Source organism: Erythrolamprus reginae, chromosome 2 (assembly GCF_031021105.1).
Source record: "Erythrolamprus reginae isolate rEryReg1 chromosome 2, rEryReg1.hap1, whole genome shotgun sequence".
NCBI classification, from domain to species: Eukaryota; Metazoa; Chordata; class Lepidosauria; order Squamata; family Dipsadidae; genus Erythrolamprus; species Erythrolamprus reginae.
The window spans coordinates 238,421,152-238,446,767 of record NC_091951.1 but is presented as its reverse complement, the minus strand read 5'-3'; the positions used below and the strand labels follow the sequence as shown (position 1 = coordinate 238,446,767).

General features: G+C 37.1%; 1 protein-coding gene across 2 annotated transcripts in view; it reads left to right on the top strand.

Moving 5' to 3' along the window:
- DGKQ (diacylglycerol kinase theta) overlaps positions 1-25,616 on the top strand; it is a 132,268-nt gene that overhangs the window by 55,742 nt on the left and 50,910 nt on the right. For both annotated transcript variants that reach the window (XM_070742292.1, XM_070742293.1), the window contains exons 6-12: positions 274-427; positions 3,307-3,375; positions 10,315-10,415; positions 11,375-11,598; positions 18,967-19,057; positions 20,879-20,933; positions 21,126-21,187. In XM_070742292.1, the coding sequence (XP_070598393.1) occupies positions 274-427; positions 3,307-3,375; positions 10,315-10,415; positions 11,375-11,598; positions 18,967-19,057; positions 20,879-20,933; positions 21,126-21,187 (756 nt within the window). The remainder of the gene's footprint in view (positions 1-273; positions 428-3,306; positions 3,376-10,314; positions 10,416-11,374; positions 11,599-18,966; positions 19,058-20,878; positions 20,934-21,125; positions 21,188-25,616) is intronic.

Here is a 25,616-nt window from a genome sequence, read left to right as displayed (position 1 = left end):
CAAAGCTCAGATATGGATTTGGATTTGCGAGAAATTAACCATGTCTGTAGTTACAGCTAAAAGAATGCTGAATTATGTAGCACTGAAAATATAAGTGTTCTCATCTCTCAGCTGCATAGCAGCTTTTTGGGGGGGGAAGCATTAAGTTTGTCATTTCTGTTTTATTGCTGCCACTGTAGAATATCACAAACTACAGGAGATGAAATGTAATTTTACAACCTCTTGGCTATACTGAAACAGCTTCTTGAGAACTTGATGTTGTGTTTTCTGTAGGCTCATGCTGCTTGCTGTGTGATTGTGCCTCCTGAGTGTACTTTTGGAAGATTAAGGAACATGATTCTTCCGCCCAATTGTGTGCGATTATTTTGTCGGAACTTCAGTAAAATGCATTGTTTCCGAATATCAGAAAGCATACAAGTAGAGCCAGGTAAAGTTCAGAAATTATGTTAAGCTGTTTCATTATTGTTTTTTTCTCTCTCCCTCTCTTCTGTCTTTTTCTCTTACATTTATATTATTATGGATTTTTGTTAAATAACATTATGACTTCATTTGTTCTGCTACAGGTAATCTTTGTTTAGTGAACATAATTGGGATTGGCAACTTGGTCATTATCGCTAAGTGGAACCGTTATTGTTTTTATGATCTTACTTCAGATTTTCTTTGTTTTATAGGATTGCTAAAGTAGTAAATGTAGGCGCTGGTTACTTTTTCATCACCTTTGTAACTACAAACAGTTGATGACCATGGTAGTCACAAAATCAGTGTAAATAGCAATTCTGGCAAATGATTTGAGGATTATTTTTCTTCCAAGGGTTAGAAACTTTGACAGGTTTGCAGGTTCCAAAAAGACAGGGAGGGAGGGAGGGAGGGAGAGAGAGAGAGAGAGAGAGAAGAAATGTCTTACCCAGTTGAAAATATCAGAAACTGTGGTTTGTAGGGTTTATTTTGAATTCACTAAATATAAGAAAATGTTTTAACCTTTTACTGGAAAAGATTGACGGTGACAGCAAACTAAAGTAATATTTTGGCAAAGTAGTAAGCTATTATAAAATTTAAATTCTTAGTTTATCAAAAATTGTACAGTGCAGCCTTCTTTCCCTGATGTCTTACACATAGAGAAACTATAGTTTCCACAATTCTAAGCCAACACATTAATTACAAATTTGTAGTGGAAAAAAGAGGCCATTATAGGACAACATGGGATAGATTTGGTGATCGGACAAATATGCAAACTTTTTTAAAAATCCTGTGATTTATTTGCTTGGGTTATCCTGAAAAAAAAAACACTGTTTGGAGTCTAAAGCAATATTTTGCTGCCCTCTACAGTACATCTTAGGCCAATATTTTCAATTTCGGGAAAATTTATTTATTTTATTAAGCTAATTTATATAGCTGCCAATCTCAGAAGCCTGACTTTGAATTGCATATTTAACTACCCCCCCTTTTCAGTTGTGTCTGATTCTCAGAGACTTCTTGGAAAGTTCTCTCCAGTTTTCTTTTTTTCAGATGTGGTTTGCCATTGCCTCCCTTGTAGGGTTGAGAGAAAGTGACTGGCCTAAGGCCACTTAGCTGGCTTTATACCCAAAGCCAAAAAAAAATCACAGTCTCCCAGCTTCACTACACCAAACTGGCATGCAAATTAAATTTAATTGTTTAATTAAAACAAACATAAATAAAAAGCCAAGATGCTTTCTTTTTTAGGTTTTTAGTGACTCTTTCCCTGGGTTGTGGTCCACCTACTTGTATTCTTTAAGCTACAAAGTAAGCATTTCTAAAAATATTACAGATTTCCCAACCGTCTGGTTTTTCTTTCTCCCCACCAGACAGTTGTCAACAAACATCACTGTTTAAGGCCATCTAGGTTGCCAACCATTGCATTTTAATTCCTGCTTTCTCCCAATTCTTCTTCCTAAACTTTCCAGGATTTAACACGCCTCCTCTAAGTGTGTTATGGCCATTTCTCCAGTATGGGAAACCCTATTCCATGTGGAGCTAAACCAATTGATAGTCTCAGCTTTATCCTTCACCTAAGAGAAGGAATAGCAGAAACTGGGGATGGAATCGAAAGAGGAATAAGCCCAGAGTCATTATTTAGCCACAAATAGACTAAGTCTGACCTCTCTTGAATCCTGTTGACCCTTATTTAGCGTGAAAGTAGGGCTGAAATAGATTCTTTTTTTAAATTTTTCACCAAACTTATATAAACATCCATATATATATACCACAGTATCAGAACATCCATAGTTATACATTTCTAGCCAAAATGCCATAATATATTCCGTAATTTGCTCATTTTATACCTTTAACTCCCGTCTGCTTTCCTTCCATATATCATACTACTCCCTCCTTCTACCTCCCTCTCTTCCCTCTACCTTCTTTCTCCCTCCCTACCTCTTTTCTACTTCCCTCCTCTCAGTCTCCCTCTGAACCTTCCCTGAGTACATCTAATTATAATCCATTTTATGGTCAGCAGACAAGCAGTTCCAACATCGGAGCTATTCTTAAACTTATATCTTTCTCTTCCTCCATATTTATACAGTATATATATAATATTCTTCTAGATATATCTACTATTATTCTAACGCTGTCTCCTTCCTCCTACTTTTGTTGTCTATGTCTACCACCTGTAATTTTTAACTTTCTACCAAATTAATTGCTATAGCTAGTAGATTCTTGTACTTAAGCATGACTAGTAAAAAAAATCAGTTTGATTGGAACTTCATGTATGCTCCCAGTCTTTTGCACCTATCTAACAAAAAACATGTATTTTAAATTTCTACATGGATTCAGGAACCCCAATAGGGTTGTTCCAGTATCATTTCTTTTCTTCATAAAAATAATATATAAAATGTAATAAATTTGTGCCAGGTTCTTTGATTCAGGAATAGAATGTTCCAGGCTTAATTAAATTTGCACACCTCTGTTATAAAACAGTATCATTATGGCTATAGGTATTTTTAATCCTCCAAGGGCATAAATGCCGGGTTGAGCTACTGCCGGGATGGGGGGGGGGGGGTGCAGTGGGGTAGCGAAAATGGAGCTCCACCCCAGAGCACCCAATTTGCACTGAAAGATGTTGAAAGAAAATGCATAAGCCACGCCCACACTGTGGTAGTAAGAATTTTGGTAGCCCTTCACTGCATAAATGTCATTAGTATCCTGACTCAGCACTCTTCATTATGTAATACATTATGTCTACATAAGAAAAGCAATATTGGGAGCTTATTGTTTCTGAATACTATAATATTCTTAAAACAATACATTAGCCTCCGTATAAAATACCTTTCCCAATTTTTCTTTCGACAGATGATGACGATGATGTTGATAGTTCGACACAATCATCATCAAAAGAAACCCAGGCTTCAGCAGATTCAAGTAAGTGGCATTTGATATTAAGTACATATTCTCTCCGCAGCACAAAGGTTTACACACAGATAATCTGCAGGGGTTTTTTATTGTGCAAAATATTCAGTCCCAAAGATTTTCAAGAGGAGCAGGAGTGTCAAACTGGATTTCTTCGAGGGCCAGATTAATATTGTAATTCTCTGCGAGAGACGGGACACGGGATGGACACCTCCTGCAGCACCCTCCTGCCCAAAATGGGATATGGTGCCCTGTTTTTAGCCTGGACCCTGTTTTGGTTGCCAGAGGCACTGCGACCCAGTCATTTGCTATTTCCCGTGGGCCAGATTTAAGCAATCCGTGGGACGGATCCGGTCCATGGGCCTTAGGTTTCATGTAGAGAGAGTCAAGAGGATGATCTTGCAGAAATATGCAGGAATTCTTCTTACCTAACCAACAGGGAATGAAGCACCCTTTAAAATCCAAACAAAGATATAACATTTGGAAATTGTTTATTTATTTATTGGATTTGTATGCCGCCCAACTCCCAAGGGACTCTGGGCGTCTTGTTCAGGGAGATGCCTCCTTGAGTCACTAAAATGTAAAAAGGAGAAGGAACAACACAGGCTGACTTGCTAGAGTTTGTTATTATAGCCAGTCTTAATGAACATTTTAGTCTTTTTTGGAAACGATTTCCTCATATGGCTTACTAGCGCAGCTGACAGCTTGCCAGCTCTTGTTTTAATTGACAATATTGCTGTTAAACAATGATTAATTCAAGTTGCTTGTGTGATTCAGCCCTTTAAGGTCTCTGCAGTGTAGATTCTTTGAAATATTACGGTAGCTTTTTATTATTGAATATTTAAAAACATATAACGTAAGGTTAAAATGGCTAAATTAACCTAATTAAATGACATATGAAAAGACATCCGCTGCTCTCTCTATTGAATTAAATATCTGCATTCATTGTGGCTGATTAATTGTTTATACACTAGTTTCAACGTGATTTAAAAAGCAGAATTTAATTTTTTTTACATAAAATAATCCTCAAGATATTACAGCTCCCATTGCCTTTTGCATTGTCAAGTTTAAGAGCTCCGTACTATTTTGTTAGCTTATTTATTGTACTTTTTAATATAATTGTTATTAACAATGTTTTTCTATAGAGTAAAAAACAATATAAATTTTGAGTTAAAGAGAAATAGAGAAAAGTATTAGGAAAGTGAAAAAGAAATATAAAAAAAGTAGGAAAAAAAAGAATAACAAAGAAGTGATTTCTGGTCTTTTTAACAGCAGTTATAGGAACTTTTATATACTTATCCCCCCCCCCTTAAGGTTACCACCAAGTTTTCTTCTTTCCATGATGTGTTCTGTCGGGCTCTCTGGTAGAATCCTCCCAAAAATTCACAGGTACAAATTTCAGACACACACACGTTTGAAAATTCAAAACAATGTTCTTTATAATGAAAATTCACTTAAACCAAGCCCTCTTTTTGTAGAGCAAAGAGCACTCGTCTCCAAACAAACTGGTAATTTGTACAAGTCCCTTATCAGTTCTGTGATACTTAGCTTGCAGCTGTGAGGCAATTCACAGTCCTTCTTCTTTCACAAAGTGAAACACACTTTGCTCTGGGTTAGTTTCAAAGCGGGGAAAAAGCAGCACATAAAAAGTCAAAGTCAGTAAAGCAGTCACAAAACACAAGGATCAGATAATCCTCCACAATGGCCAAACCCACAGGCTGCTATTTATAGCAGCCTCACTAATTACCACAGCCCCACCCAACCACAGGTGGCCTCATTTTCTTTGATAATAATCTCTCAGTTGTTGTTGCCTATGCATCGCTCTCCGCATGCGTGGCTGTATCATTAACTCTTGTTCTGAATCCAAGGAGGAGCTAGATAATTGATCTCCTTCTGAGCTGTCTGCCCCACTCTCCTCCTCCCTGTCACTCATGTCTTCTTGGTCAGAGGAGCCTTCATCAGCAGATTCCACCGGGGGCAAAACAGGCCTGCAGCATGTGGATGTCTCCCCCACATCCACAGTCCTTGGGGCAGGAGCTGGGCCAGAGCTAACCACAACATAATGTAACCTTTCTATTCTTCTGATCAATAAAATCATCAATTCATTTTCTTTTTTCAGCAAAAAAATCCCCTAAGGGCTGCCCAGTTTTTAATAAATGTAGTAGCTGATCTTTTTGTAAGCAAACAATTTTTCTAGACTTCTATATCAATTCTCCGTTGTGAGTATTTCAGAATCTTCACACATCAATGATCATATATTAAACAATCTTCAATGGCTGTTTTCCCTAGTTCATTGTGCATTAATCCCTACCAAGAATTCTTGGTTCAGTTAAATTTTTGTCTCCATAATTCTGTGTATCACCAAATGTATTTGAATTCAAAACGTTCTGGCTTACATGTCCAACACAACCCTTCATGTTGTCCACATTTCCAACATATTGTACATTCGAAGTACTGTATTTTTCAGAGTATAAGATGCACCAGAGTATAAGGCGCACCTTGGGTTTTGGGGAAGAAAATAGGGAAAAAATTATTCCTACCAGATATTAATCTGGGTAGCGTCCTTAGTCTGATCAGCTTCAGTACATTATTTTATCTGCTGGTTAGGGCCAAAAAAACCTTATTTGGAGCAAGTAACAATGAAAAAGCTTGGAAGCCAGTAAGAGCTGGGAACATCATTAACACCTTGTTAGGGCTGAAAAAAACTTGTTTGGAGCAAATAGCATTTTAAAAAAGACTGCAAAGACTGGAAAACCATTCTTCAGAGAGAGTAACAATGAAAAAGCCTGCATATTAGTAAGAGGTGGGAAGATCATTAGCACCTCCTTAGGGCTGGGGAAAAAGCTTAGAAAAAGCTACATTCAATGTAGAAGGCACACCCAAATTTTCAGCCTTTTAGGGAGGAAAAAGGTGTGTCTTATACTCCAAAAATACAGTACCTTTTCTCATGATAGATAATTTTTCTGGAGTCATATACTGATGGTGCATCATTTTATAAAAAATCTCCATTAGATTATGTGAATTTCAATCCTTTCAGCTATATTTTCCCATTGTTCCAGCAATGTATGTACCAGTTTTTCAGCCAATTTTATCCTATACCCTTTCATGTGTTCTTTTTTCATTTCAAATTTCAGCAAGAGTGCATGCAATTATTTGTACATAGTTCAAGCCCTGTCTTTTATTGCTCAGTTCCAAACATCCTGCTATATACCTTAAATCTTTCTCTTAACCGTGCTTTTATTTGCTGAACTTTTCAGTTATGAGGTCTCCAAGAATGGTTAAAAATGTGTGTACAGTATTAGTGAAGCTTTGATTTAAGGACGGGGATCACTTTTTCCTTTCTCCAACAGTCTTCTGATTTTTTTAATGCACTAGATACAGAGATAGTCCTCTGAGCTTCAAATGTAAAATATTTGAAGGTTCATCTTATCTTCCCACATTAGAATATTTGGTGTTTTCCATTCTAAACAACTATCCCTCCTCCGCATGAAATATTTTCTGCTAGGGTACGGGAGATGCAATGTGTTTCCATGGATTCTGAAGCATTGCTTGAAGTTAAATCCAAAATATTCCATGTAAGATGCATGGTCCTATTTTCTACCATGTGTTCTCCACCGTGATTGAATTCAATAGGTGCTCCTTAATAAGGGTGTATGAAATCCGGGATAATTGTAGGATCTTATGGTTTTCTTTCTAATTTTGTAATGCCGCCCCAAGTCTTCGCAGAGGGGTGGCATACAAATCTAATAAATAAAATAAATAAATAAAAATAAATACAAAATCTTCTGGATTTTGGACTGTTCTTTCTTCTCCTGAAATGAACTGTAGACTTTTTGGCTAAAGTATAAATCTAAACCTATCAACTATGGGAGAAGTTTGATTTTATGAAATCATAAGTTGTTGGAGAACAAGTCTAATTTTATGAAGTCAGACTGTGTTCTCTGACAACTTATATTTAAAAAGCAGCTACTTAACCAACATGTTTTTAAGACCTTTCATTCATTCATTCATTCATTCATTCATTCATTCATTCATTCATTCATTCATTTATGCCGCCTTTCTCATTAGACTCAGGGTGGCTTACAACATGTTAGCAATAGTACTTTTTAACAGAGCCAGCATATTGCCCCCACAATCCGGGTCCTCATTTTACCCCTCCTTGGAAGGATGGAAGGCTGAGTCAACCCTGAGCCGGTGATGAGATTTGAACCAGTGACATGCAGATCTAGCAGTCAGCTTTAGTGGCCTGCGGTACTGCACTCTACCCACTGCGCCACCTCAGCTCATCAATACCTTCAGGTTATACTGAATATTTAGCAGGATTTAGTATACAGATTTTTTTTACATTAAAATATTGAGAAGTAAACCCCAAAGTAACAGAATCTCATGGAATGAGCCCTAAAACATTGTAGCCTCTATTAAGAAAGACTCGACATTTTTATTGCTAATTCGTAGTATGATTTATTAAATTTGTTTTATTTTTATATGAACATTTTGTGCACTTGCTAATTGGTTTTGGTTTTTAAATTCTGTGTGTTTCTGTTCTCAGAGAATTCCAAACAATTATAACATTTCAAATTACAGGTTGGAGGCTTATTGTACTTGTAGCAATATTTCTTTCGCTCTTGGGACCTCATAAACTTTGTTCCCTTAGCTATAAAATGAAATTCGTAGCACGGAGTGCTGAAGATCATATTGGTTTTGTCAGTTTTATACGCTTTTTAAAATTGTGTTGTGACTCATTTTTTGCTGCATAATATGAAAATTATTACTGCCTTAGGATGATGAAAATGGAGGAAACATTGCCTATAAATGGAAAGTGGGTATGATTGTGGATGTGATCTTGTGGGCCTTTGTAGATCATTTGAATGGAGGCTTATGTAGAAATTCAGATTAGTATTATGGCATTGATGGTTTATACTTATGAAGCCTGGTGCAGTGGTTAGAATGCAGTACAGTGATCCCCCGCTCGTTGCGAGGGTTCCGTTCCAGGACCCCCCGCAACGAGCGGGTTTTCGCGAAGTAGCGCTGCGGAAGTAAAAACACCATCTGCACATGTGCAGATGGTGTTTTTAACTTCCGCAGCGCTAGTGAGGAGCCGAAGATTGGGGGCGGCGCGGGTGTTTTAAAACGTCGCCGTCAACATGGGGGGCTCGCTAGCACCCCCCCGAACCCCCAACCCGGGTTTGGGGGGGTGCTAGCAAGCCCCCCATGTCGGCGGCGACGTTTTAAAACACCCGTGCGGCTTTCCAATGAGTCCCGAAGACAAATGCGGAAGTTTGACGTTTGTCTTCGGGACTCATTGGAAAGCTCCGATCGTTTTAAAGCAGGCGCGCCGTTCTCCGCTGACTCCTAAAGCGGGGAAGTTCGCCAGGAGTCAGCGGAGAACGGCGCGCCTGCTTTAAAACGATCGGAGCCGGCCGGCTCCGATCGTTTTAAAACAGGCGCGCCGTTCTCCGCTGACTCCTGGCGAACTTCTCGGGCAAAGGGCGAAGGGCGGGCGAGCGGGTGCTGGGGGGGGCTTCGCCCTCCCACCAGCAAGAGGGGGAAGACCCAGGGAAGCCGCCCAGCAGCTGATCTGCCCGGCGCCATCTACGCATGCGTGCCCATAGAAAAAAGGGCACGCATGCGCAGATGGTGTTTTGACTTCCGGGTTCAAAAATTGCAAATTACCCTGTTCGCAATGGTCGGGGACGCAATAACCGGGGGATCACTGTATTGCAGGCTGACTCTGCCCACTGCCAAGAGTTTGATCTTGATGAGGTTCAAGGTTGACTTAGACTTCTTGAATCAACCTTCTGACGTTGGTAAACTAAGGACCCATATTGTTGGGGGGCAATATGCGGACGCTGTAAACTGCCCAGAGAGTACTGTAAAGGACTATGAGGTAGTATATAATTCTTAAGTGCTGTTGCTGTTGCTATTAAAGCTGGCAGTCTTGTACAGCCATAAATCATGGTTCCGTTTGGATCCAGATTTTGCTAGAGAATGTAAATGAAAAGGTGCCAATGCAATTTTTAAGATTTTAGAGTAATGAAATCCAGATGCCTTTAATTCCATCTGTCTTAAAGTTGCCAAGGTTCAGAAACACTTACGGCATTAGAGAACCTCTGAGTGATAGCTATCTAGCTTCTGATTAAAAATTGATTGGTCTTAAAGATAATTTTGTCTAATTATCTGATCAGTGCATGATTCACTAGAGCAGGAGCGTCAAACTCAATTTCGCATGAGGGTTGGGTTTGATCTTGGGGAGCTGGGGTGGGTGTGGCCTGCTTGACATCACTCATGTCGAGGGCACTGGTCATGGGCCAAGCGCTCTGCCAGCAAAACGAGCTCCCGAGTTCCATTTTCAGTTGGCCCTGCCAAGCTCCATTTTTGCTGGCAAAGTCACTGCGGGCCAGTTCTTTGCTGTTTCAAGGACAGCTCTATGGGCCAGATCTAAGAACCCCACGGGCCGGTGCCAGCCCAAGGGCCTTGACTTTGACACCCCTGCACTAGAGCAACATTTCTCAATCGGAACCTCAAGGCGTATGGATTTCAATCGTCAAAATTCTGGGAATTGAAGTTAATTGAGATGTCTTAATGTTGCCAAAGTTGAGAAACACTGCATTAGAGAATCTCTGATGACTTATTTAGCTTCTGATTAAATTGCTGTATGAAAGGAGAACTCTTGATGTGGTAATCTATGCTACTGGATGACAGTAGTCTGATAGCTCATGAGTGGAAGAGAAAATGTTTTAAAAATGCATCTGAGAAATTCTTTCTTATTTCTTACAGATCAGATGTTAACTCAATGTAGCCTCTTTGATCAGTGTAAATAATAAAACTGTAATCATAATCCATCAATATAGCAATTAAGATTTAACCTTTCGAGCGCCTCAGCAATTTGGAGGTTTATGCTATTGAACTGTATTTCTTGTGTTACATATTAGAATACTTGTTTTGTTTTAGGTAAACAAATATTAAAAATATATGATGGGAATGATGCAGTAAAACGTAACCAGTATCGTCTTATTACAGTTCCGAGGATTGCAAAAAATGAAGAAGTTGTGGTAAGAATGCCAACAGATCAAATTGTTTATGGAAAATGCTGAAGAATTTAATTCTGTGTGTAAGAGAGACCAATAATTTGATCCAAGGGTTACTCTTTTATTACACAGTAACCAGTGAGAAAGTAACTAGTATTTGGTATAGTACAGACAAAAAGATCTGGGCTTTTTAGTTTTATCTTAATGTTCAGTATATTTTACAGTCTTTGCCATGTGCATAATGCTGCTATTTGTACACTGCTCAAAAAAATAAAGGGAACACTTAAACAACACAATATAACTCCAAGTAAATCAAACTTCTGTGAAATCAAACTGTCCACTTAGGAAGCAACACTGATCGGCAATGAATTTCATGTGCCGTTGTTCACATTCAGCTCTAGGATGTGTTATTGGAGTGTTCCCTTTATTTTTTTGAGCAGTATATTTTGAGTTTTGATTGACTCTAAATAGAGGTTATTAAATTATGCCTATTCAATGGGAGGGGGACATCTGGCTACCAATGGTCACTGTACCAACAAAGGAGGTTAAACAAAGCTTTTGCAAAGTTGAGTGTGATGACTAAACAGGTCCATGTTGATTTCTTAGTAAATTTAGGAAAATAGATCACTACTGTTCTTTCTAGAATGTCATTGCAATTTCTCAATCTATTCTGAGACCTTGGAATGACCGCATAATCTCCCATCCCAAGGCTAACCACGTTTTATACCACTTAACATTTTCAAGAACAATCTAGAATGGGGTACATTGGTAATTGGGATGCATGATGATGCATTATGATAGAATTTGCCAATATTGAGTAGAGATTAGAATTTTATACATTTCTCATACTTATCACGAAACTTCTTAGGGGAAATGTAACTGCTGATTGGAATTGTATATTTGACACCAGTGAGGGCTGTATCACCATTCCATTCAGGCATATTCTTTTGATTTTTTTAAAAAACAAGGATTTACTGTTGTAGGAGGCTGCACTGAGGGCATACTACATCAGTGATGATCAACAAGATTACGAACTTCAGACATTCACTCAGCAGGCCTTGTTTTGTGACGACATCATTAATAGGAATGATACAGCTGAAGAGGCGCAGCCAGGCTCTGTCTTCCCAGAAGCCGTTCCTGAAGCGTGGGTTATCAGAGCTAAACCTAAAGAGAATGAAGTCATAAAGATTTATCCCGGCTGGCTGAAGTGAGTCATCTTTTTCTCAACAAATTCCAATTGCACTTTTGTTGTATATTTATTTACTCAAAAGAGATGATCTACCCAAAATGTAACAGGGAAAAAAAACCAACAGACTAGATAGCATGGTCAGGTCAACCTTAGGTTACTCAGTCCATCTGAAACCAGTTTTTGAAGGAATATATGTGCTGGGAAAAGAAGAAAGAGAAGAATACAATTAAACTGGAATGAAAGAATTGGACAGGGAAGGGGGAGAGAGAGAGAGGAGAGGAAGAGAGAGACATATACTGAGAGAGAGAAAGAGAGAGAGAAAGAAAGAAAGAAAGAAAGAAAGAAAGGGAGAGAGAGATACTGAGAGAGAGAGAGGAGAGGGAGTGAGGGAGGGAGAGAAGAGGGAGGGAGGGAGAGAGAGAGAGAAGGAGTGGGAGAAAGAAAGACCAAGAGATCCTGTCTAGACATAACATGGATTATATTCTTCAAGCAAACAGCTCTTCCAAAGCAGCTGCTAATCTTCAGGCTAATCTTCAAAGGCATCCATGCCTTGAAGCAACAAATTGCTGTAGTCATATCTAGCTCCTGTATCGACCTCTTCTTTTAGCAGCTTTTAGCAGCTGCTTCTATATGCAAGAGTATCTCCCTCAATTCATAGATCTCTCTTGTATGAAGGACAAGAAGGTTGAAGCTGAAGTTTTCCTTGCTTGGAGCTCTGTACCTAGGGACTGCCTGAACATATCCATGTGTTTTGTTGGATAATATTTCTTGTTGGTTTCTTGTCCATGTGTCAGTAAAGTCAGAGAAGTTGCTAGATAGTACTATGGCATGATATCAAAGTATTGAGGTTATTTATTCTACAACGTCAACATTATACATAAACGAACAACAGTTATTAAATAAACCCACCACTTAGGATGTGGAAAAGCGCTTGTCTTTTTCTTTGGTATGGTTTTACTATTCACTACTAATAATAGCAAAATGGAGATTAATTTTTAAATCCACTTTGGTAGGATTGAAAAAGGAGCCCCCCCTCCCCCGCCAAAAGTCACATTCAGTGAGTCTATAACCATTATATTGTTGACTCCGTTTTTTGAAATGTCAAATAAAAAGCCTTTGCCCAATCCTTGGATTCAATCTCTCCATTTTAAATCATCAGAATTTGGTGATAAAGCTGAATGCCCTTGAATTTTCAGAAAAATAGATTAGATTAGATTAGATTTATTGGATTTATATGCCGCCCCTCTCCGAAAACTCGGGGCATCTCACAGCAAGACAAAAACAATACATAATGACAATCCAATACCCACCAATCCAATGACAATTTTAAGCTAAAATTCATAAAAAACAACCCCAGAGTTTTAAAACAAATAAGCAAAACACGCATACAATCAATCTAATACCAAAACAACATGGGCAAGGGGAGATGTTTCAGTTCCCCCATGCCTGACGGCAGAGGTGGGTTTTAAAAAGTTTGCGAAAGGCAAGGAGGGTGGGGGCAATCCTAATCTCAGGGGGGAGCTGGTTCCAGAGGGTCAGAGCCGCCACAGAGAAGGCTCTTCCCCTGGGTCCCGCCAGACGACATTGTTTAGTCGACGGGACCCGGAGAAGGCCAACTCTGTGGGACCGAACCGGTCGCTGGGATTCGTGCGGCAGAAGGCGGTCCCGAAGGTATTCTGGTCCGGTGCCATGAAGGGCTTTATAGGTCATAACCAACACTTTGAATTGTGACCGGAAACTGATCGGCAACCAATGCAGACTGCGGAGTGTTGGAGTGATATGGGCATACTTAGAGAAGCCCATAATTGCTCTCGCAGCTGCATTCTGCACGATCTGAAGTTTCCGAACACTTTTCAAAGGTAGCCCCATAAATAATATTTATTTGGTTTTTTTAAAAAATTATTTATTCATATCTTGCCTTTATTATTTTTACAAATAACCCAAGGTGGTGGACATATACAATAACACACTATCCTCCTGCTGTCCCACAACAACAATGCTGGCAGATGGGTTGGATAGAGGACAAGAGATAGAGATAGAGAGGGACAGATAGAGAGAGAGGCTGGTCCAAAATCACCCAGCTGGCTTTAATACCTAAGGTAGGACTTGAACTCACAGTCTCCTGATTGTGTTGGCACAATTTTCATGTTTAGAAACTGAAAGAGCTTACTCTCTTACACTGACTACAGTGGCCATCATGTGACAGAGGGATGCTCTAAAGGTCCTAAATGAACATAAATTAGCCACAAGGTTATTGTAATTTCAAACAATTACTGGATGAGTGATTGGTAAACAAGGCTACCTGTACCTTATCTAAACAATGGATTGGTGCTATGTGTGAATTGTCAACATTTAAATTAGTTTAGGATGTTTTTTGCAAAGGAGAAAAGAAGGACATATTTATGCTTTATTCCTTTGCCCTCCTACCTTGCTAAATGGAGAGATTGAAGAGGAAGGGGTTTCAAGAGAGTATTGCAAGTTGTTTGTTTGCATAGTGCACTTGCAGCTCCTGGCCCTGGCTCTGTTATTATCACATTGCTTTTGATGCTTACACCACAGTAACCAGGCACTTGAGTATTCCAAAGTGCAAGGAAGTGGTTAGGAGGCAAACAAAAACTGAAAGCATGAAACTAAGTTCTCTTATCTCTTTCTAACCAGATAGCACAGTCACATTAACATGATTTTAGGGACTGCTTTACTTTGTTGCAGAGTTACTGGTAACAATGAGGGTCATTAAGGAAATACTTTCTGTATAGATTTCTCTTTCCATTGTTGTATGCTGATTCTTTTAGACAATCTCAAAGTCCACACCACTTAATGTCAAAATATTAGAGATGTATCCAAAAAAGAACAAATACATTTTTATCTGGACAACCACTGAGAAGACCGTGGAGGAACTATGCAATGAGTTGCAAAAGCAAAAACAAGTTTTAAATCACGGGAAATGAGCAAATCATGGAAAAATACAGCTTAGATTGGCTCTGATATATCTCCTGGAGGTATGAGAAGGATGGACGCCGCCGCCAGGCTGAAATTAATTACAGTAATCCTTCGTATTTTGTGGGGGATGCGTTCCAAGACCATCCGTGAAAAATGAATTTCCGTGAAGTAGAGGAAAAATATTTTTTAATGTATTTAACGAGTATTTGGAGTTTTAAAATCCACCCTTTGCATTAAACAGTCATTATGTAATGTTTTTCAGCTGGAAATACATGTAATACCCTACCAGTTTCTTTAATAGAGTACAGTAGTACTGTAGAAGAATTTTAAGAATTATTAATGGATTTAAAATTTTCAATGGATTTAATGGATTTAAGCCCACTTTGAAAACCCGTGAAGTAGCGAATCCGCAAGAGATGAACCGTGAAGTAGCGAGGGATTACTGTAATTACAATAGTCTATCACAGTAAAGTATAGTTCTAGTATAGGCAGGGTTTCCAACATACTGCCATTACTGGTGCTGATGTGTATGCAGCTCTGGGTGACCAACGCATGCACGCGTTGGAGTGAGATTTGGCTTCTGTGCATGGGCAGAAAGCAAATCTTTTGAGAAGACGTGCCGGCACATGAGATTTTGGCAATTTTTTTGCTTCTGCGCATGTGCAACTAGTCAGGGTGGATCTGGCTGATAGTTCTACCCTATCGCTGAAATTTCGTGCTCACATCCTCTCACAATACTTTGCTGCATGCGCAGAAGCCAAATCTCGCTCCGACGTGACTACCTGCTGGTCATTCAGAGCTGTGCACATAGCTTCATTTATACTTCCGATGCGGTATCCCCCACCCAGGAGTGGGCTGCTACCCAGACGGGGGGATGACGACACACAATGGGATAGCGAAAATGGAGCTCCACCGCAGAGCACCTAATTTGCACTGAAAGATGTTTAAAGAAAATTCAGGATGTCCTGCATAAGCCACGCCCCCTGTGTGGTAGTAAACATTTTGGTAGCCCTTCACTGCCCTCACCATGATACTGTTCTAATCATACTGTAGAGTCTGTTCTCTGACTTAGACTGCCTCGAAGAGCTGACAACATCTTGCCATTGATGCAGAATCATATCAATTATATCCTGTTAATTTCATTCTCAAAATATAGCAAAGTACAGTGGTACCTCGGTTCTCGACCACAATCCGTTCCAGAAGTGTGGTTGAGAACCGATTTGGTTGAGAACCGAATTAATTTATCCCATAGGAAATAATGGAAACGGATTTAATTGGTTCCCAGCCCATTGACTTGCTGGGAACCAATTAAATCTACAGTATTTCCTCTATTTCCTATGGGATAAGGATCTGAGGGGACGGGGTGAGAGGGAATGGGAGTCGGAATCCCGACACGCCCCTCCTGGCCGCCCTCTTAACAGCCTCCCAGTCTCTACCTTGTAACTGCTCCAAGCTGCAGGAAGGGTAGGGCTGGCTGCAATACCGGCAGTTTTGGGGGGCTCCTTTCCTCAGCGGTTCAGTTCGGTACCTCCAGGCAGCTGCACCAACTTTTTCCTTCCCGGCAGCGACGGCTCCGGCAGCTTACCTTCATCACATGACGTTCCTGACGCTGCTCCTCCTCGTAGGGAAGCCGCCGGAGCCGCCGCTGCCGGGAAGGAAAAAGTTGGTGCAGCTGCCTGGAGGTACCGAACTGAACCGCTGAGGAAAGGAGCCCCCCAAAGCTGCCGGTATTGCAGCCAGCCCTACCCTTCCTGCAGCTTGGAGCAGTTACAAGGTAGAGACTGGGAGGCTGTTAAGAGGGCGGCCAGGAGGGGTGTGTCGGGATTCCGACTCCCATTCCCTCTGACCTCGTCCCCTCAGATCTTACATTTCGGATAGTAAACAAAATTTTCTGTTCAGTATCCGAATTTTTGTTTGGATACCGAAGCAAATTTTTGCAGAAAATTTTGTTTGAAATCCGAAATGTATGAAAACCGAGGCGTTTGAGAACCGAGGTACCACTGTACATATTTTGGGCAGCGTCCGAGACATATGAATGAGTACTCCAGCTCCTCAATTGTATTTCCAACAGCAAGATGGTTTTTACTAATTAAATTGTCTCTGAGCTGTTCAGACTCTATAAAGCATGTATTATCATACCGTCCTCATTTTAAGATAGTTGGAAATTAATTATGTTACATAATTACATCATCACATTACTTGGAGGAATCTTGTTACCTAAATAGGACGTCCAAGTAATATGATGAATGGGATGATAATTCATAAATGTGAGCTTATTTCCTGTAAGACAATTTGTCTTACTTTCCTTTGATACAGGATTGGATCTGTGTACTTTGGAATAAAAAAATATAAAAGTTGATTACAGGTGGTCTTTGATTTGCAACTATACAACTAAACCCAAAATTTCCATTGCTAAACATGACGACTGTTAAGTGAACTTTGCCCCATTTTACAACCTTTCTTGCCACAGGTCATTAAGTAAATCACTGCAGTTGTTAATCAGCCACCTGCAGTAGGTTTGGTATTTGTTCATTCTTCTCTGTTTGTATCTCAGATGGATACAAATTTCAATGTTACTGTTTTTAATTGGTTTCAGTGAAGTCGGCAACATATCAGTCTTCTCACACAATATTGTTGCCGAATTCATTGTTAACAAAATTGTGTTTTGGAAGCGTGAAGTCATAGATGGATGGGATACATACAAAGTTAATCAGTATTTGTCTCCTTATAAGGATTTAAGTCTCTTGAATAAAACATTTATTTAGTAGCAAAACAGGGCCATTTAATAGGGACATTTAATTATTATTTTTTAAAATTCAAATAAAGCACTAAGTTAAATCAGTCTGTAATCAGAAATTGTTGTAGTATCTATATCACATGCTTTAACTTCAGATATCAAAATAAAAAGAAAGCAGTCTAACTGAAGAGCATTTCTGTGACTAGAAGCAAAGGGAAGCTAAATTCCTGTTGGGCTTTTATTAATAGAATGCCAAATATCCGGAATTGAATAATGGAATTGCCAACATGTAATATGGCAAAATATGAATCTCAGGATATAATTTAAAGGAGTGGACTGCTCTGGTTTAAAAAGAGATCCAGATCGCTTCCAACTGTTGTAGGTTGATTTAGGAGGCAGGAGTTAAAAACAAGGGGTTTTTTTTTGAAAATATGTAGTTGGAGTGTTATAAATTCAAGTCTCTTAGATTTTGATTATTGAGTCTGATAATGAAATCACATGGTCTTTTCCACCTGATGTTTCTTCTTTAATGATTTACTTAGAAAATCTGTCAGATAAAATAACAACCACCGTTGTACATTTTTACCACATATAATTCTTCCATGACCCCTTGACTTTCTATAAAAGTATATTGTTTTTAAGGAGCAACATTTTAAAATTTAGCCAATGCTTGTTTATGCTTGTGTGGAAAAAACCACTTAATTTTGCATCTTGCAAAGGAGACTGTCAGTAGCTAAACGATTAACAAGAAAAGGAAGCAAAGTTATATGTATTCATGCCTTAGCTGGACGACAGTGAAAGCAGCAGTTATTGTTCAAATCAAAACTATATATTATACTTTTGGATTATTTTTCTAATGTTTAAATTTCCTAATCTCTTAGTCAGTTTTTCAGAATAAGCAAGATAAATGCTAATGTTTTGTGTACATTACTGTTCCAGCAACCTCTGTAGAGATACATAACAGCTTCCTTTGTTCTAAATGAAATACATGGTGGGATATCTTGCCATGCAATATTTGTTTATTCATTAACTTTAACCACTGAAATGGTAACTTTTAGTTTTAAAATCAGGCAGTGATTACATGCATTTGAAGATTGTTTTAAGAAAGGATCTAACTAGATCTTGTACTTTATAGCTATTATCATGTCATTGTTATTTATTATTTTTGTTTTGTTGGGGTTTTTTAATGATTTATTTTAATTATATTTTGCATTTCAAGATTGCCCATCTCGCTTTATGTTTGCCTCCCCGAATCGTGTTTGGTTTGCTTGATGGGCAATTATATAATCATATAATCTCAGACACTAATTATAGGTGATGGTAGCAAGTCTGAGTTAAAAACCAGATTTTAAACAGCTGCAAAGAAAATGAAAGGGAGCAGAACTCTATAGATTAAGAACAAAACAAGAGGAATCTTGAAGGTTCCTTCATAATTAGTTTATTTAACAAAACAGAAGCTTCAGTGGGTGCCACAATAACATAAATAAATAATCAAATAACAAGAAGTTTATATATACATTCTCCTATGATACATTCACATAAGATATATATGTGGTATACTGTATATGTTAAGTTTTATTAGCTTATTTGATGAGATGCAGGATCAATATCCCATAACTTGACAAATCGTGCTGTTGTAGAGAATGAGAAAATGTTTCCATTTCTTTGATTCTCTTATCTCGCATATAAACTTTTATCTGTATCCTCAGGGTTGCAGTGGCCTGTGTCTCAATACGCATAAATAAGGGGAGCACCACTGAAATGGTGATTAAAGAAGTTCTTCCACTACTTGGATACCAGGTAGAAAGTAATATAAAGCTACCAGTTGATTCTCCTAGGGCAGTGGTTCTCAATCTAGGTGTCAGGACCCCTTTGGGAATTGAATGACATTTTATAGGGGTCACCTAAGACCACGGGAAAAGACACATTTCCCATGCTGTTAGGAACTAAAGCTTCTATTCTGGGACCTTGGAACATATTTTTACAATCTAACCAATCAGGCGTTTACAGTGGGGGTGTCCCTCTGATCTTTCTGCCACTCCGCTTAAAGCTCTATTGGGAGAATTGGTGCTACACTTATGGTTGGGGGTCACCACAACACGAGGACCTGTATTAAGGGGTGGTGGCATTAAAAAGGTTGAGAACCACTGTTCTAGGGTCTTATGAGTTAAATCTAATGGTCTTATTCTATTTGCAGTCTGAGTGTGATTCCATACAAGAGACATATGAAAATCTCTAGGGAATTTAATTCTTGGTCCATTAGAGTTTTCATTATATGTCTTCTGTTTCTCCACATCCTGCAATGTCCTAAGCTAGGAACTAGGTATTTAATAGTATTTTTTTTCCTGCTATGTTTACCTTACCTGATAGAAGAATGATGGGAAAGGAAAGCAGAAGATCAGGCTGCTCAATCTCCCGTTATATTTTATATACTCTCTGGGACTCCCCAAAAAGCAGATGAAAGGGCTTAGGTCTATATATTCAATCTGACAGGATTGGAATGTATAATTTTTATGATCTTGTTAGGTTACAGAGAGTGGGGCTTCTTCTGCACAAGATCCAAAGGAATTTGGATTTTTTCCCTACTTGATATGTGGCATGCAAAAATCAGGATAAAATCCATGAAGATCATTTGGTATTATTATAAATAAATAAATATCATTCACATTTCAGTGTATGGTGCATCTACGAGATTTTGCCAACTAAAAAACCGCAATCCCCACATTTTTCTAGGTTTTGCTCTGAGGCCCCCAAATAGTTTAACATATAAGACTAAGTCTGGATGAGAATAATATTTATTCTTTTCTCTTTTTTTGTGAATTTTGAAATTCTTTTTGCATTGATTCTTGCCAAAATTAATAATCTATTATTAGTTAGCCACTGGTAATAATGCTGTTGACGTTCTACATCTGTCTTGTTAAAACTAGAGGGACATTTTGTGCAAAACATGCTTCACTTTAGATCATTGGTAGCTGAGCGCCACTCATTCTGTAGAGTAAATTAACATTTACCGTATTTTTCAGAGTATAAGATGCACTTTATTTCTGGGGTTGGAAAATGGGGGAAAATCTAGCTATCAGGTATTCATCTGGCTAGTGTCCTTAGTCTGTTCAGCTTCAGCACATTATTTTATCCCCTGGTTAGGGCTGAAAAAATCTTTTTCAGAGGGAGAAGGAATGAAAACAAGTCTGCAAAGACTTAGGGCAGGAAAAACTGCTTTGAAGGGAGTAGGAAGCCAGGAAGATTGTTAGCACCTAGTTAGGGCTGGGGGAAAAGCTTCAAAAAAGCTATGTACATTCGTAGCATAAGGCACACTCAAATTTTCAGCCTCTTTAGGGAGGAAAAAGGTGTGTCTTACACTTGGAAAAATACAGTAATACTTTGGTACTTATACAGTGTTCAAGGAAATTTGTATTTCAATATCTAATAAAGGTCTACAACTTGTTTTTCAAATTGCAATGCAAAATTTCCCATCTTTTCAAGGTAATAAGATTGTGATACTAAAGAGACAACAACTTACTTCTAAGACATTTCCTTTTATTTTTAAATCATGTAAACTGTTCAGTTTTAAATCCTATAGTTTACTGGGCATTCATTTTTAACATACCTGTCTTTTGGCAGTCAGATTGCTTACAAAACTTCAAATTGCTGGAAGTCCTGATGGGATCCAGACAAGGTGAGATACTGTTCCTCTGAATTATGTAAATGTAACTTTAGTTTAAAAACCTGGATGTCTGATTCTCTCTCTCTTTTTAATTTCAAGTTCCCTTGCTCCTAATAAATTACCATTTTGATTGTTTTAATTAATTGCATGGTAGCTTTCAATTAAAAAAGAATAAATGAAGGTTTTTTAAAAAATTCTCCTTAGTTCAGCGAATGGTGCTGGATGATCATGAATCAATTATCAGCAGATTACAAGACATCAGAAAGGTAAACAAAGAAACTGTATAAAGTACTTTTCTATATAGAATGGAATGGAATGGAATTTTATTGGCCAAGTGTGATTGGACACACAAGGAATTATCTAGGTGCATATGCTCTCAGTGTACGTAAAATAAAAGATAAGTTCGTCAAGAATCATAAGTTTGTCAAGAATCCACACATAGCCCAGGAACAAATAAGCAATTAAATCATATTAGGAACCAATCATAAATTGTAAGGATACAAGCAACAAAGTTACAGTCAGACAGTCATTTGTGGGAAGAGATTGGTGATGGAACAAAGAGAAGATTAATAGTAGTGTAGACTTAATAAATAGTTTGACAGTGCTGAGGAAATTATTTGTTTAGCAGAGTGATGGTGTTTGGGAAAAAACTATTCTTGTGTCTAGTTGTTCTTTTGTACAGTGTTCTATAGTGTCATTTTGACACTATAGAAGTAAGAGTTGAAGCAGTTTGAGTCCAGGATGTGAGGTGTCTATAAATATTTTCACAACCCTCTTTTTGACTCATGCAGTATACAGATCCTCAATGGAAGGCAGGTTAGTAGCAATTGTGTTTTTTTTCTGCAGCTCTAATTATCCTCTGAAGTCTGTGTCTGTCTTGTTGGGTTGCAGAACCAAACCAGATAGTTATAGAGGTGCAGATGACAGACTCAATAATTCCTCTGTAGAATCCTTAGCTATATCTTAGGTGTTTTACTAAATGTTCAAACTCTTATGAATATTTCTAAAATAAATCATGGTTCAAAGATATTAAGGCAAAATGGCTGGATTCACAAGTAAGAAGATACCACAGCTACAGATGTTTCTACATTTATGAACTTGTCTTTCCTAGTGAGGTCGCTTAACCAAGCAGAAACTCCAAAAGAAACAAAATTCAGTACAGGTAGTCCTTAAGTTTGACCCCAACTGAGTCCAAAACCTATGTTACTAAATGAAATGTTTATTATAATTCAATTTTTTTATTATTTTTCATAAAACAGACATACAGACGTACAAACATTAAACATAAAATGGGGATGTATTTCCCCGCTTCTTTTGAAAGTATACATTCAAATAGAGAAAAGAATACATAATCAAACATTTGTTGAATGTTAAAAAGTCTAGTAAAAAATTTTCAAATCTTAAATGCAATATTAGTACAGTATAAGTAAAAATGCTTAATATGTTATTTAAGTGTAATATATTCATCTAATCAAACATTCAAACTAATCTCAATTACTAAGCATACATAAAACAAAATTTTTAATATATCGCTTGTGAGTAAACAACTATGTCAGAATCATCAACAAATACATCTAATATTGTTATCACCTAAATAAAAACAGATCTATCTCTTATTTTTTCTTATCTGACCATTTATATATGTTGTTCCATGTTTCATAAAATTTTGTATCTTCTTGATCGTTTAATCGTCTTGTCATCATATCCATTTCAGCGCAATCTAATATTTTAGCTATAACTTCTTCTTTCTTGGGGATTTCCTCCCCCTTCCAGTTTTGCGCGTATATTATTCTAGCCGCAGTTAATATGTGTATAATTAAGTAAAGAGTTTCCTTCTTATAAGTCTGATTAGTAATTCCTAATAAGTAAAATTCCGGGGTGTTATCTATGTCATATTTTAATATTTCTTTTAATATCTTCTCAATCATCTTCCAATAAGTTTTAGCTTTGCTACATGTCCACCATTGATGGTAATAAGTTCCTATATCTTTCTTGCATTTCCAACACAGTGGGGATGTTTTAGGAAACATTTTAGCTATCCTGTTAGGTGGAAGGTGCCATCTATAAAACATTTTAATTTGGTTTTCTTTTAATGAAACTGACTTGGTCATTTTCCAATTATTAATCCAGACTTTTTCCCAAGTATCTATATCTATTTCCTTGCCTATATTTCTGCACCATCTTATCATGGTATCTTTTAGAGTCAACTCTATATTTTTGTGAGCGATAAGAAATTTATATATTTTCCCTATCATTTTTACTGAATTATTAATAATTAAATGACTTAGCAAATTCTTACTTTTATTAAAAGTATAAAGAGTTATATCCTTCTGGTATCTGGATCGAATCTGGGCATAATGCCACCAATCTATTATTATCCCTTCCTCTTGTAGTTTATTCCTAAGCTTTAGCTTCATCTGATCATTTAATAATTCTTTATATCTATAAAATATTTTCGTGTCTTTTATAGATTTTGGATGTGTTATTGCTTCTAGGGGGGCTATCCATTCTGGAACATTTAAGAAGTGATTTTTCTTTATGTCCTTCCAAACCTCTAGTAAATACTTCCTTAATGTGTGTCTTTTAAAATATGAGTGATTTTTTTCCTTGTCATACCATATAAATGCATGCCAACCCAGCATAAGATCATGTCCTTCTAAATTTAATATTCTTTTATTCTCTAAGGTTATCCAATCTTTAATCCATGTTAAGGCGGCGGCCTGATAATATAATTTCCAGTTTGGAAGACCAAATCCTCCTCTTTCTTTAATGTCTTCCAGACAGTTTATTTTTATCCTTGCTTTTTTCCCTTGCCATATAAATTTTTTAACTAAGTTTGTCAAAGTTTTAAAGAAAGTTCCCCCTGGGTTTATTGGAATTACCTGAAAGAGAAATAAAACCTTAGGCAAAATATTCATCTTGATTGTGGCAATTCTTCCTAAAAATGATATTTTCAGGTTGTTCCATGTTTCTAAATCTTTTTTAATTTCTGATAATAATTTTATATAATTATCATTTTTTAAAGTTATTGTTTTCGCTGTTAAATTTATTCCTAAATATTTTACTTTCTTTACGGTTTTTATTCCAGAAATATTTTCTAATTTAGTTTCTTGTATTTTATTCATATTTTTGGTTAAGAAAGAAGTTTTACTTTTATTTATCTTTAAACCTGCTACCTTTCCGAATTGTTCAATAGTTTGCAATAAAGAAGGGACAGTTGTTATCGGTTCTTCAATTATAAACGTTAAGTCATCTGCAAAAGCTTGGAGTTTGTAAGTTTCGTCTCCTATAGTTAAACCTTTTATTTCGGAATCCGCTCTTATTTTAATTAATAAAGTTTCAAGTGTCATAATAAATAACAATGGTGATATAGGACATCCTTGACGAACTCCCTTGTTTATATCAAGTGCTTGTAATTGGTTATTATTTAATATTATTTTAGTCGTTTGTTTTGAGTATATAGTATCTATTAAATTAACAAATTTTGAGCCAAATCTCATTTTGTTTAATTGCATTTTTATAAATGTCCAGTTAACGTTGTCAAAGGCCTTTTGAGCATCTAAGAACATTAAGGATGCTGTCTTATCTGGATGTTGTTCATAGTATTCTAATGTATTTATTACTGTTCTAAGGTTATTTTTAATTTGTCGCCCTGGTAGAAATCCATTTTGGTCTTGATGTATTATTCCATTTATAATTCTTTTAAGTCTATCTGCATAAATGGCAATAAATATTTTATAATCTACATTTAATAAAGATATGGGTCTATAATTTTTGATTTTTAGTGGGTCAGTGCCGGATTTGTGTATTAAAGTTGTCAGCGATTCTGACCAAGATTTCGGAATTTTACCCTCAAGTCTACATGAATTAAAAATTTCTAACATATAGTTTCTTACTATTTCATTGTCTATCTTATACCATTCTGCCGGTATAGCATCCGGACCAGTGGCCTTATTGTTTTTCTGTTTTTTAATTATAGTTAGGAGTTCTTCCATTGTTATTGGACCATCCAACATAATCTGTTGATCTTCTGTTATTTGTGGTAATTTTGAAGCCTGTAAGTAATTAAAAACCTCATCTTCACTAACATTGTCTTTGGCATAAAGATCTTTATAAAAGTTATAAACAATGTCCGCCTTTCCTTCTGTATCATATTTTATTGTACCATCTTTGTCTTCTAATTTTTTTATCAATTTGGATTGACTCTGCTTTCTAAGTTTATATGCTAACCATCTGCCTGGTTTATTTGCATGTTCAAAATAGTGTTGTTTTGCTCTTTTAATTTTTTCAGTTATTTGATTTTGTTCTATAATTCTAATTTTATGTTTAATTACATTTATTTCTGTTTTAAAGTCTCTGTTCTTGGTGTGTTGCTGCGATGCAAATTCCAATTGTTTTAATTCATTTATTAGTTGTACGTACTTTAATTTATTTTCCTTATTGTATTTTGCTGTGTAAGATATTGTTAACCCTCTTATATAAGCTTTGAGTGTATCCCATATATTCTGTGGAGTGGTGTCTGGGGTTTTGTTAATCTCAAGAAATATTTTTAATTCCTTTTCGATCCAATCTTTATATTTCTTATCATTTAGTATAATTCTATTCATCCGCCAAATATTCTGTTTGTTGTTCCTTCTTATATAGACCACTATTGGGTTGTGGTCAGCCCATGTATTAACATCTATCTCTACTTCC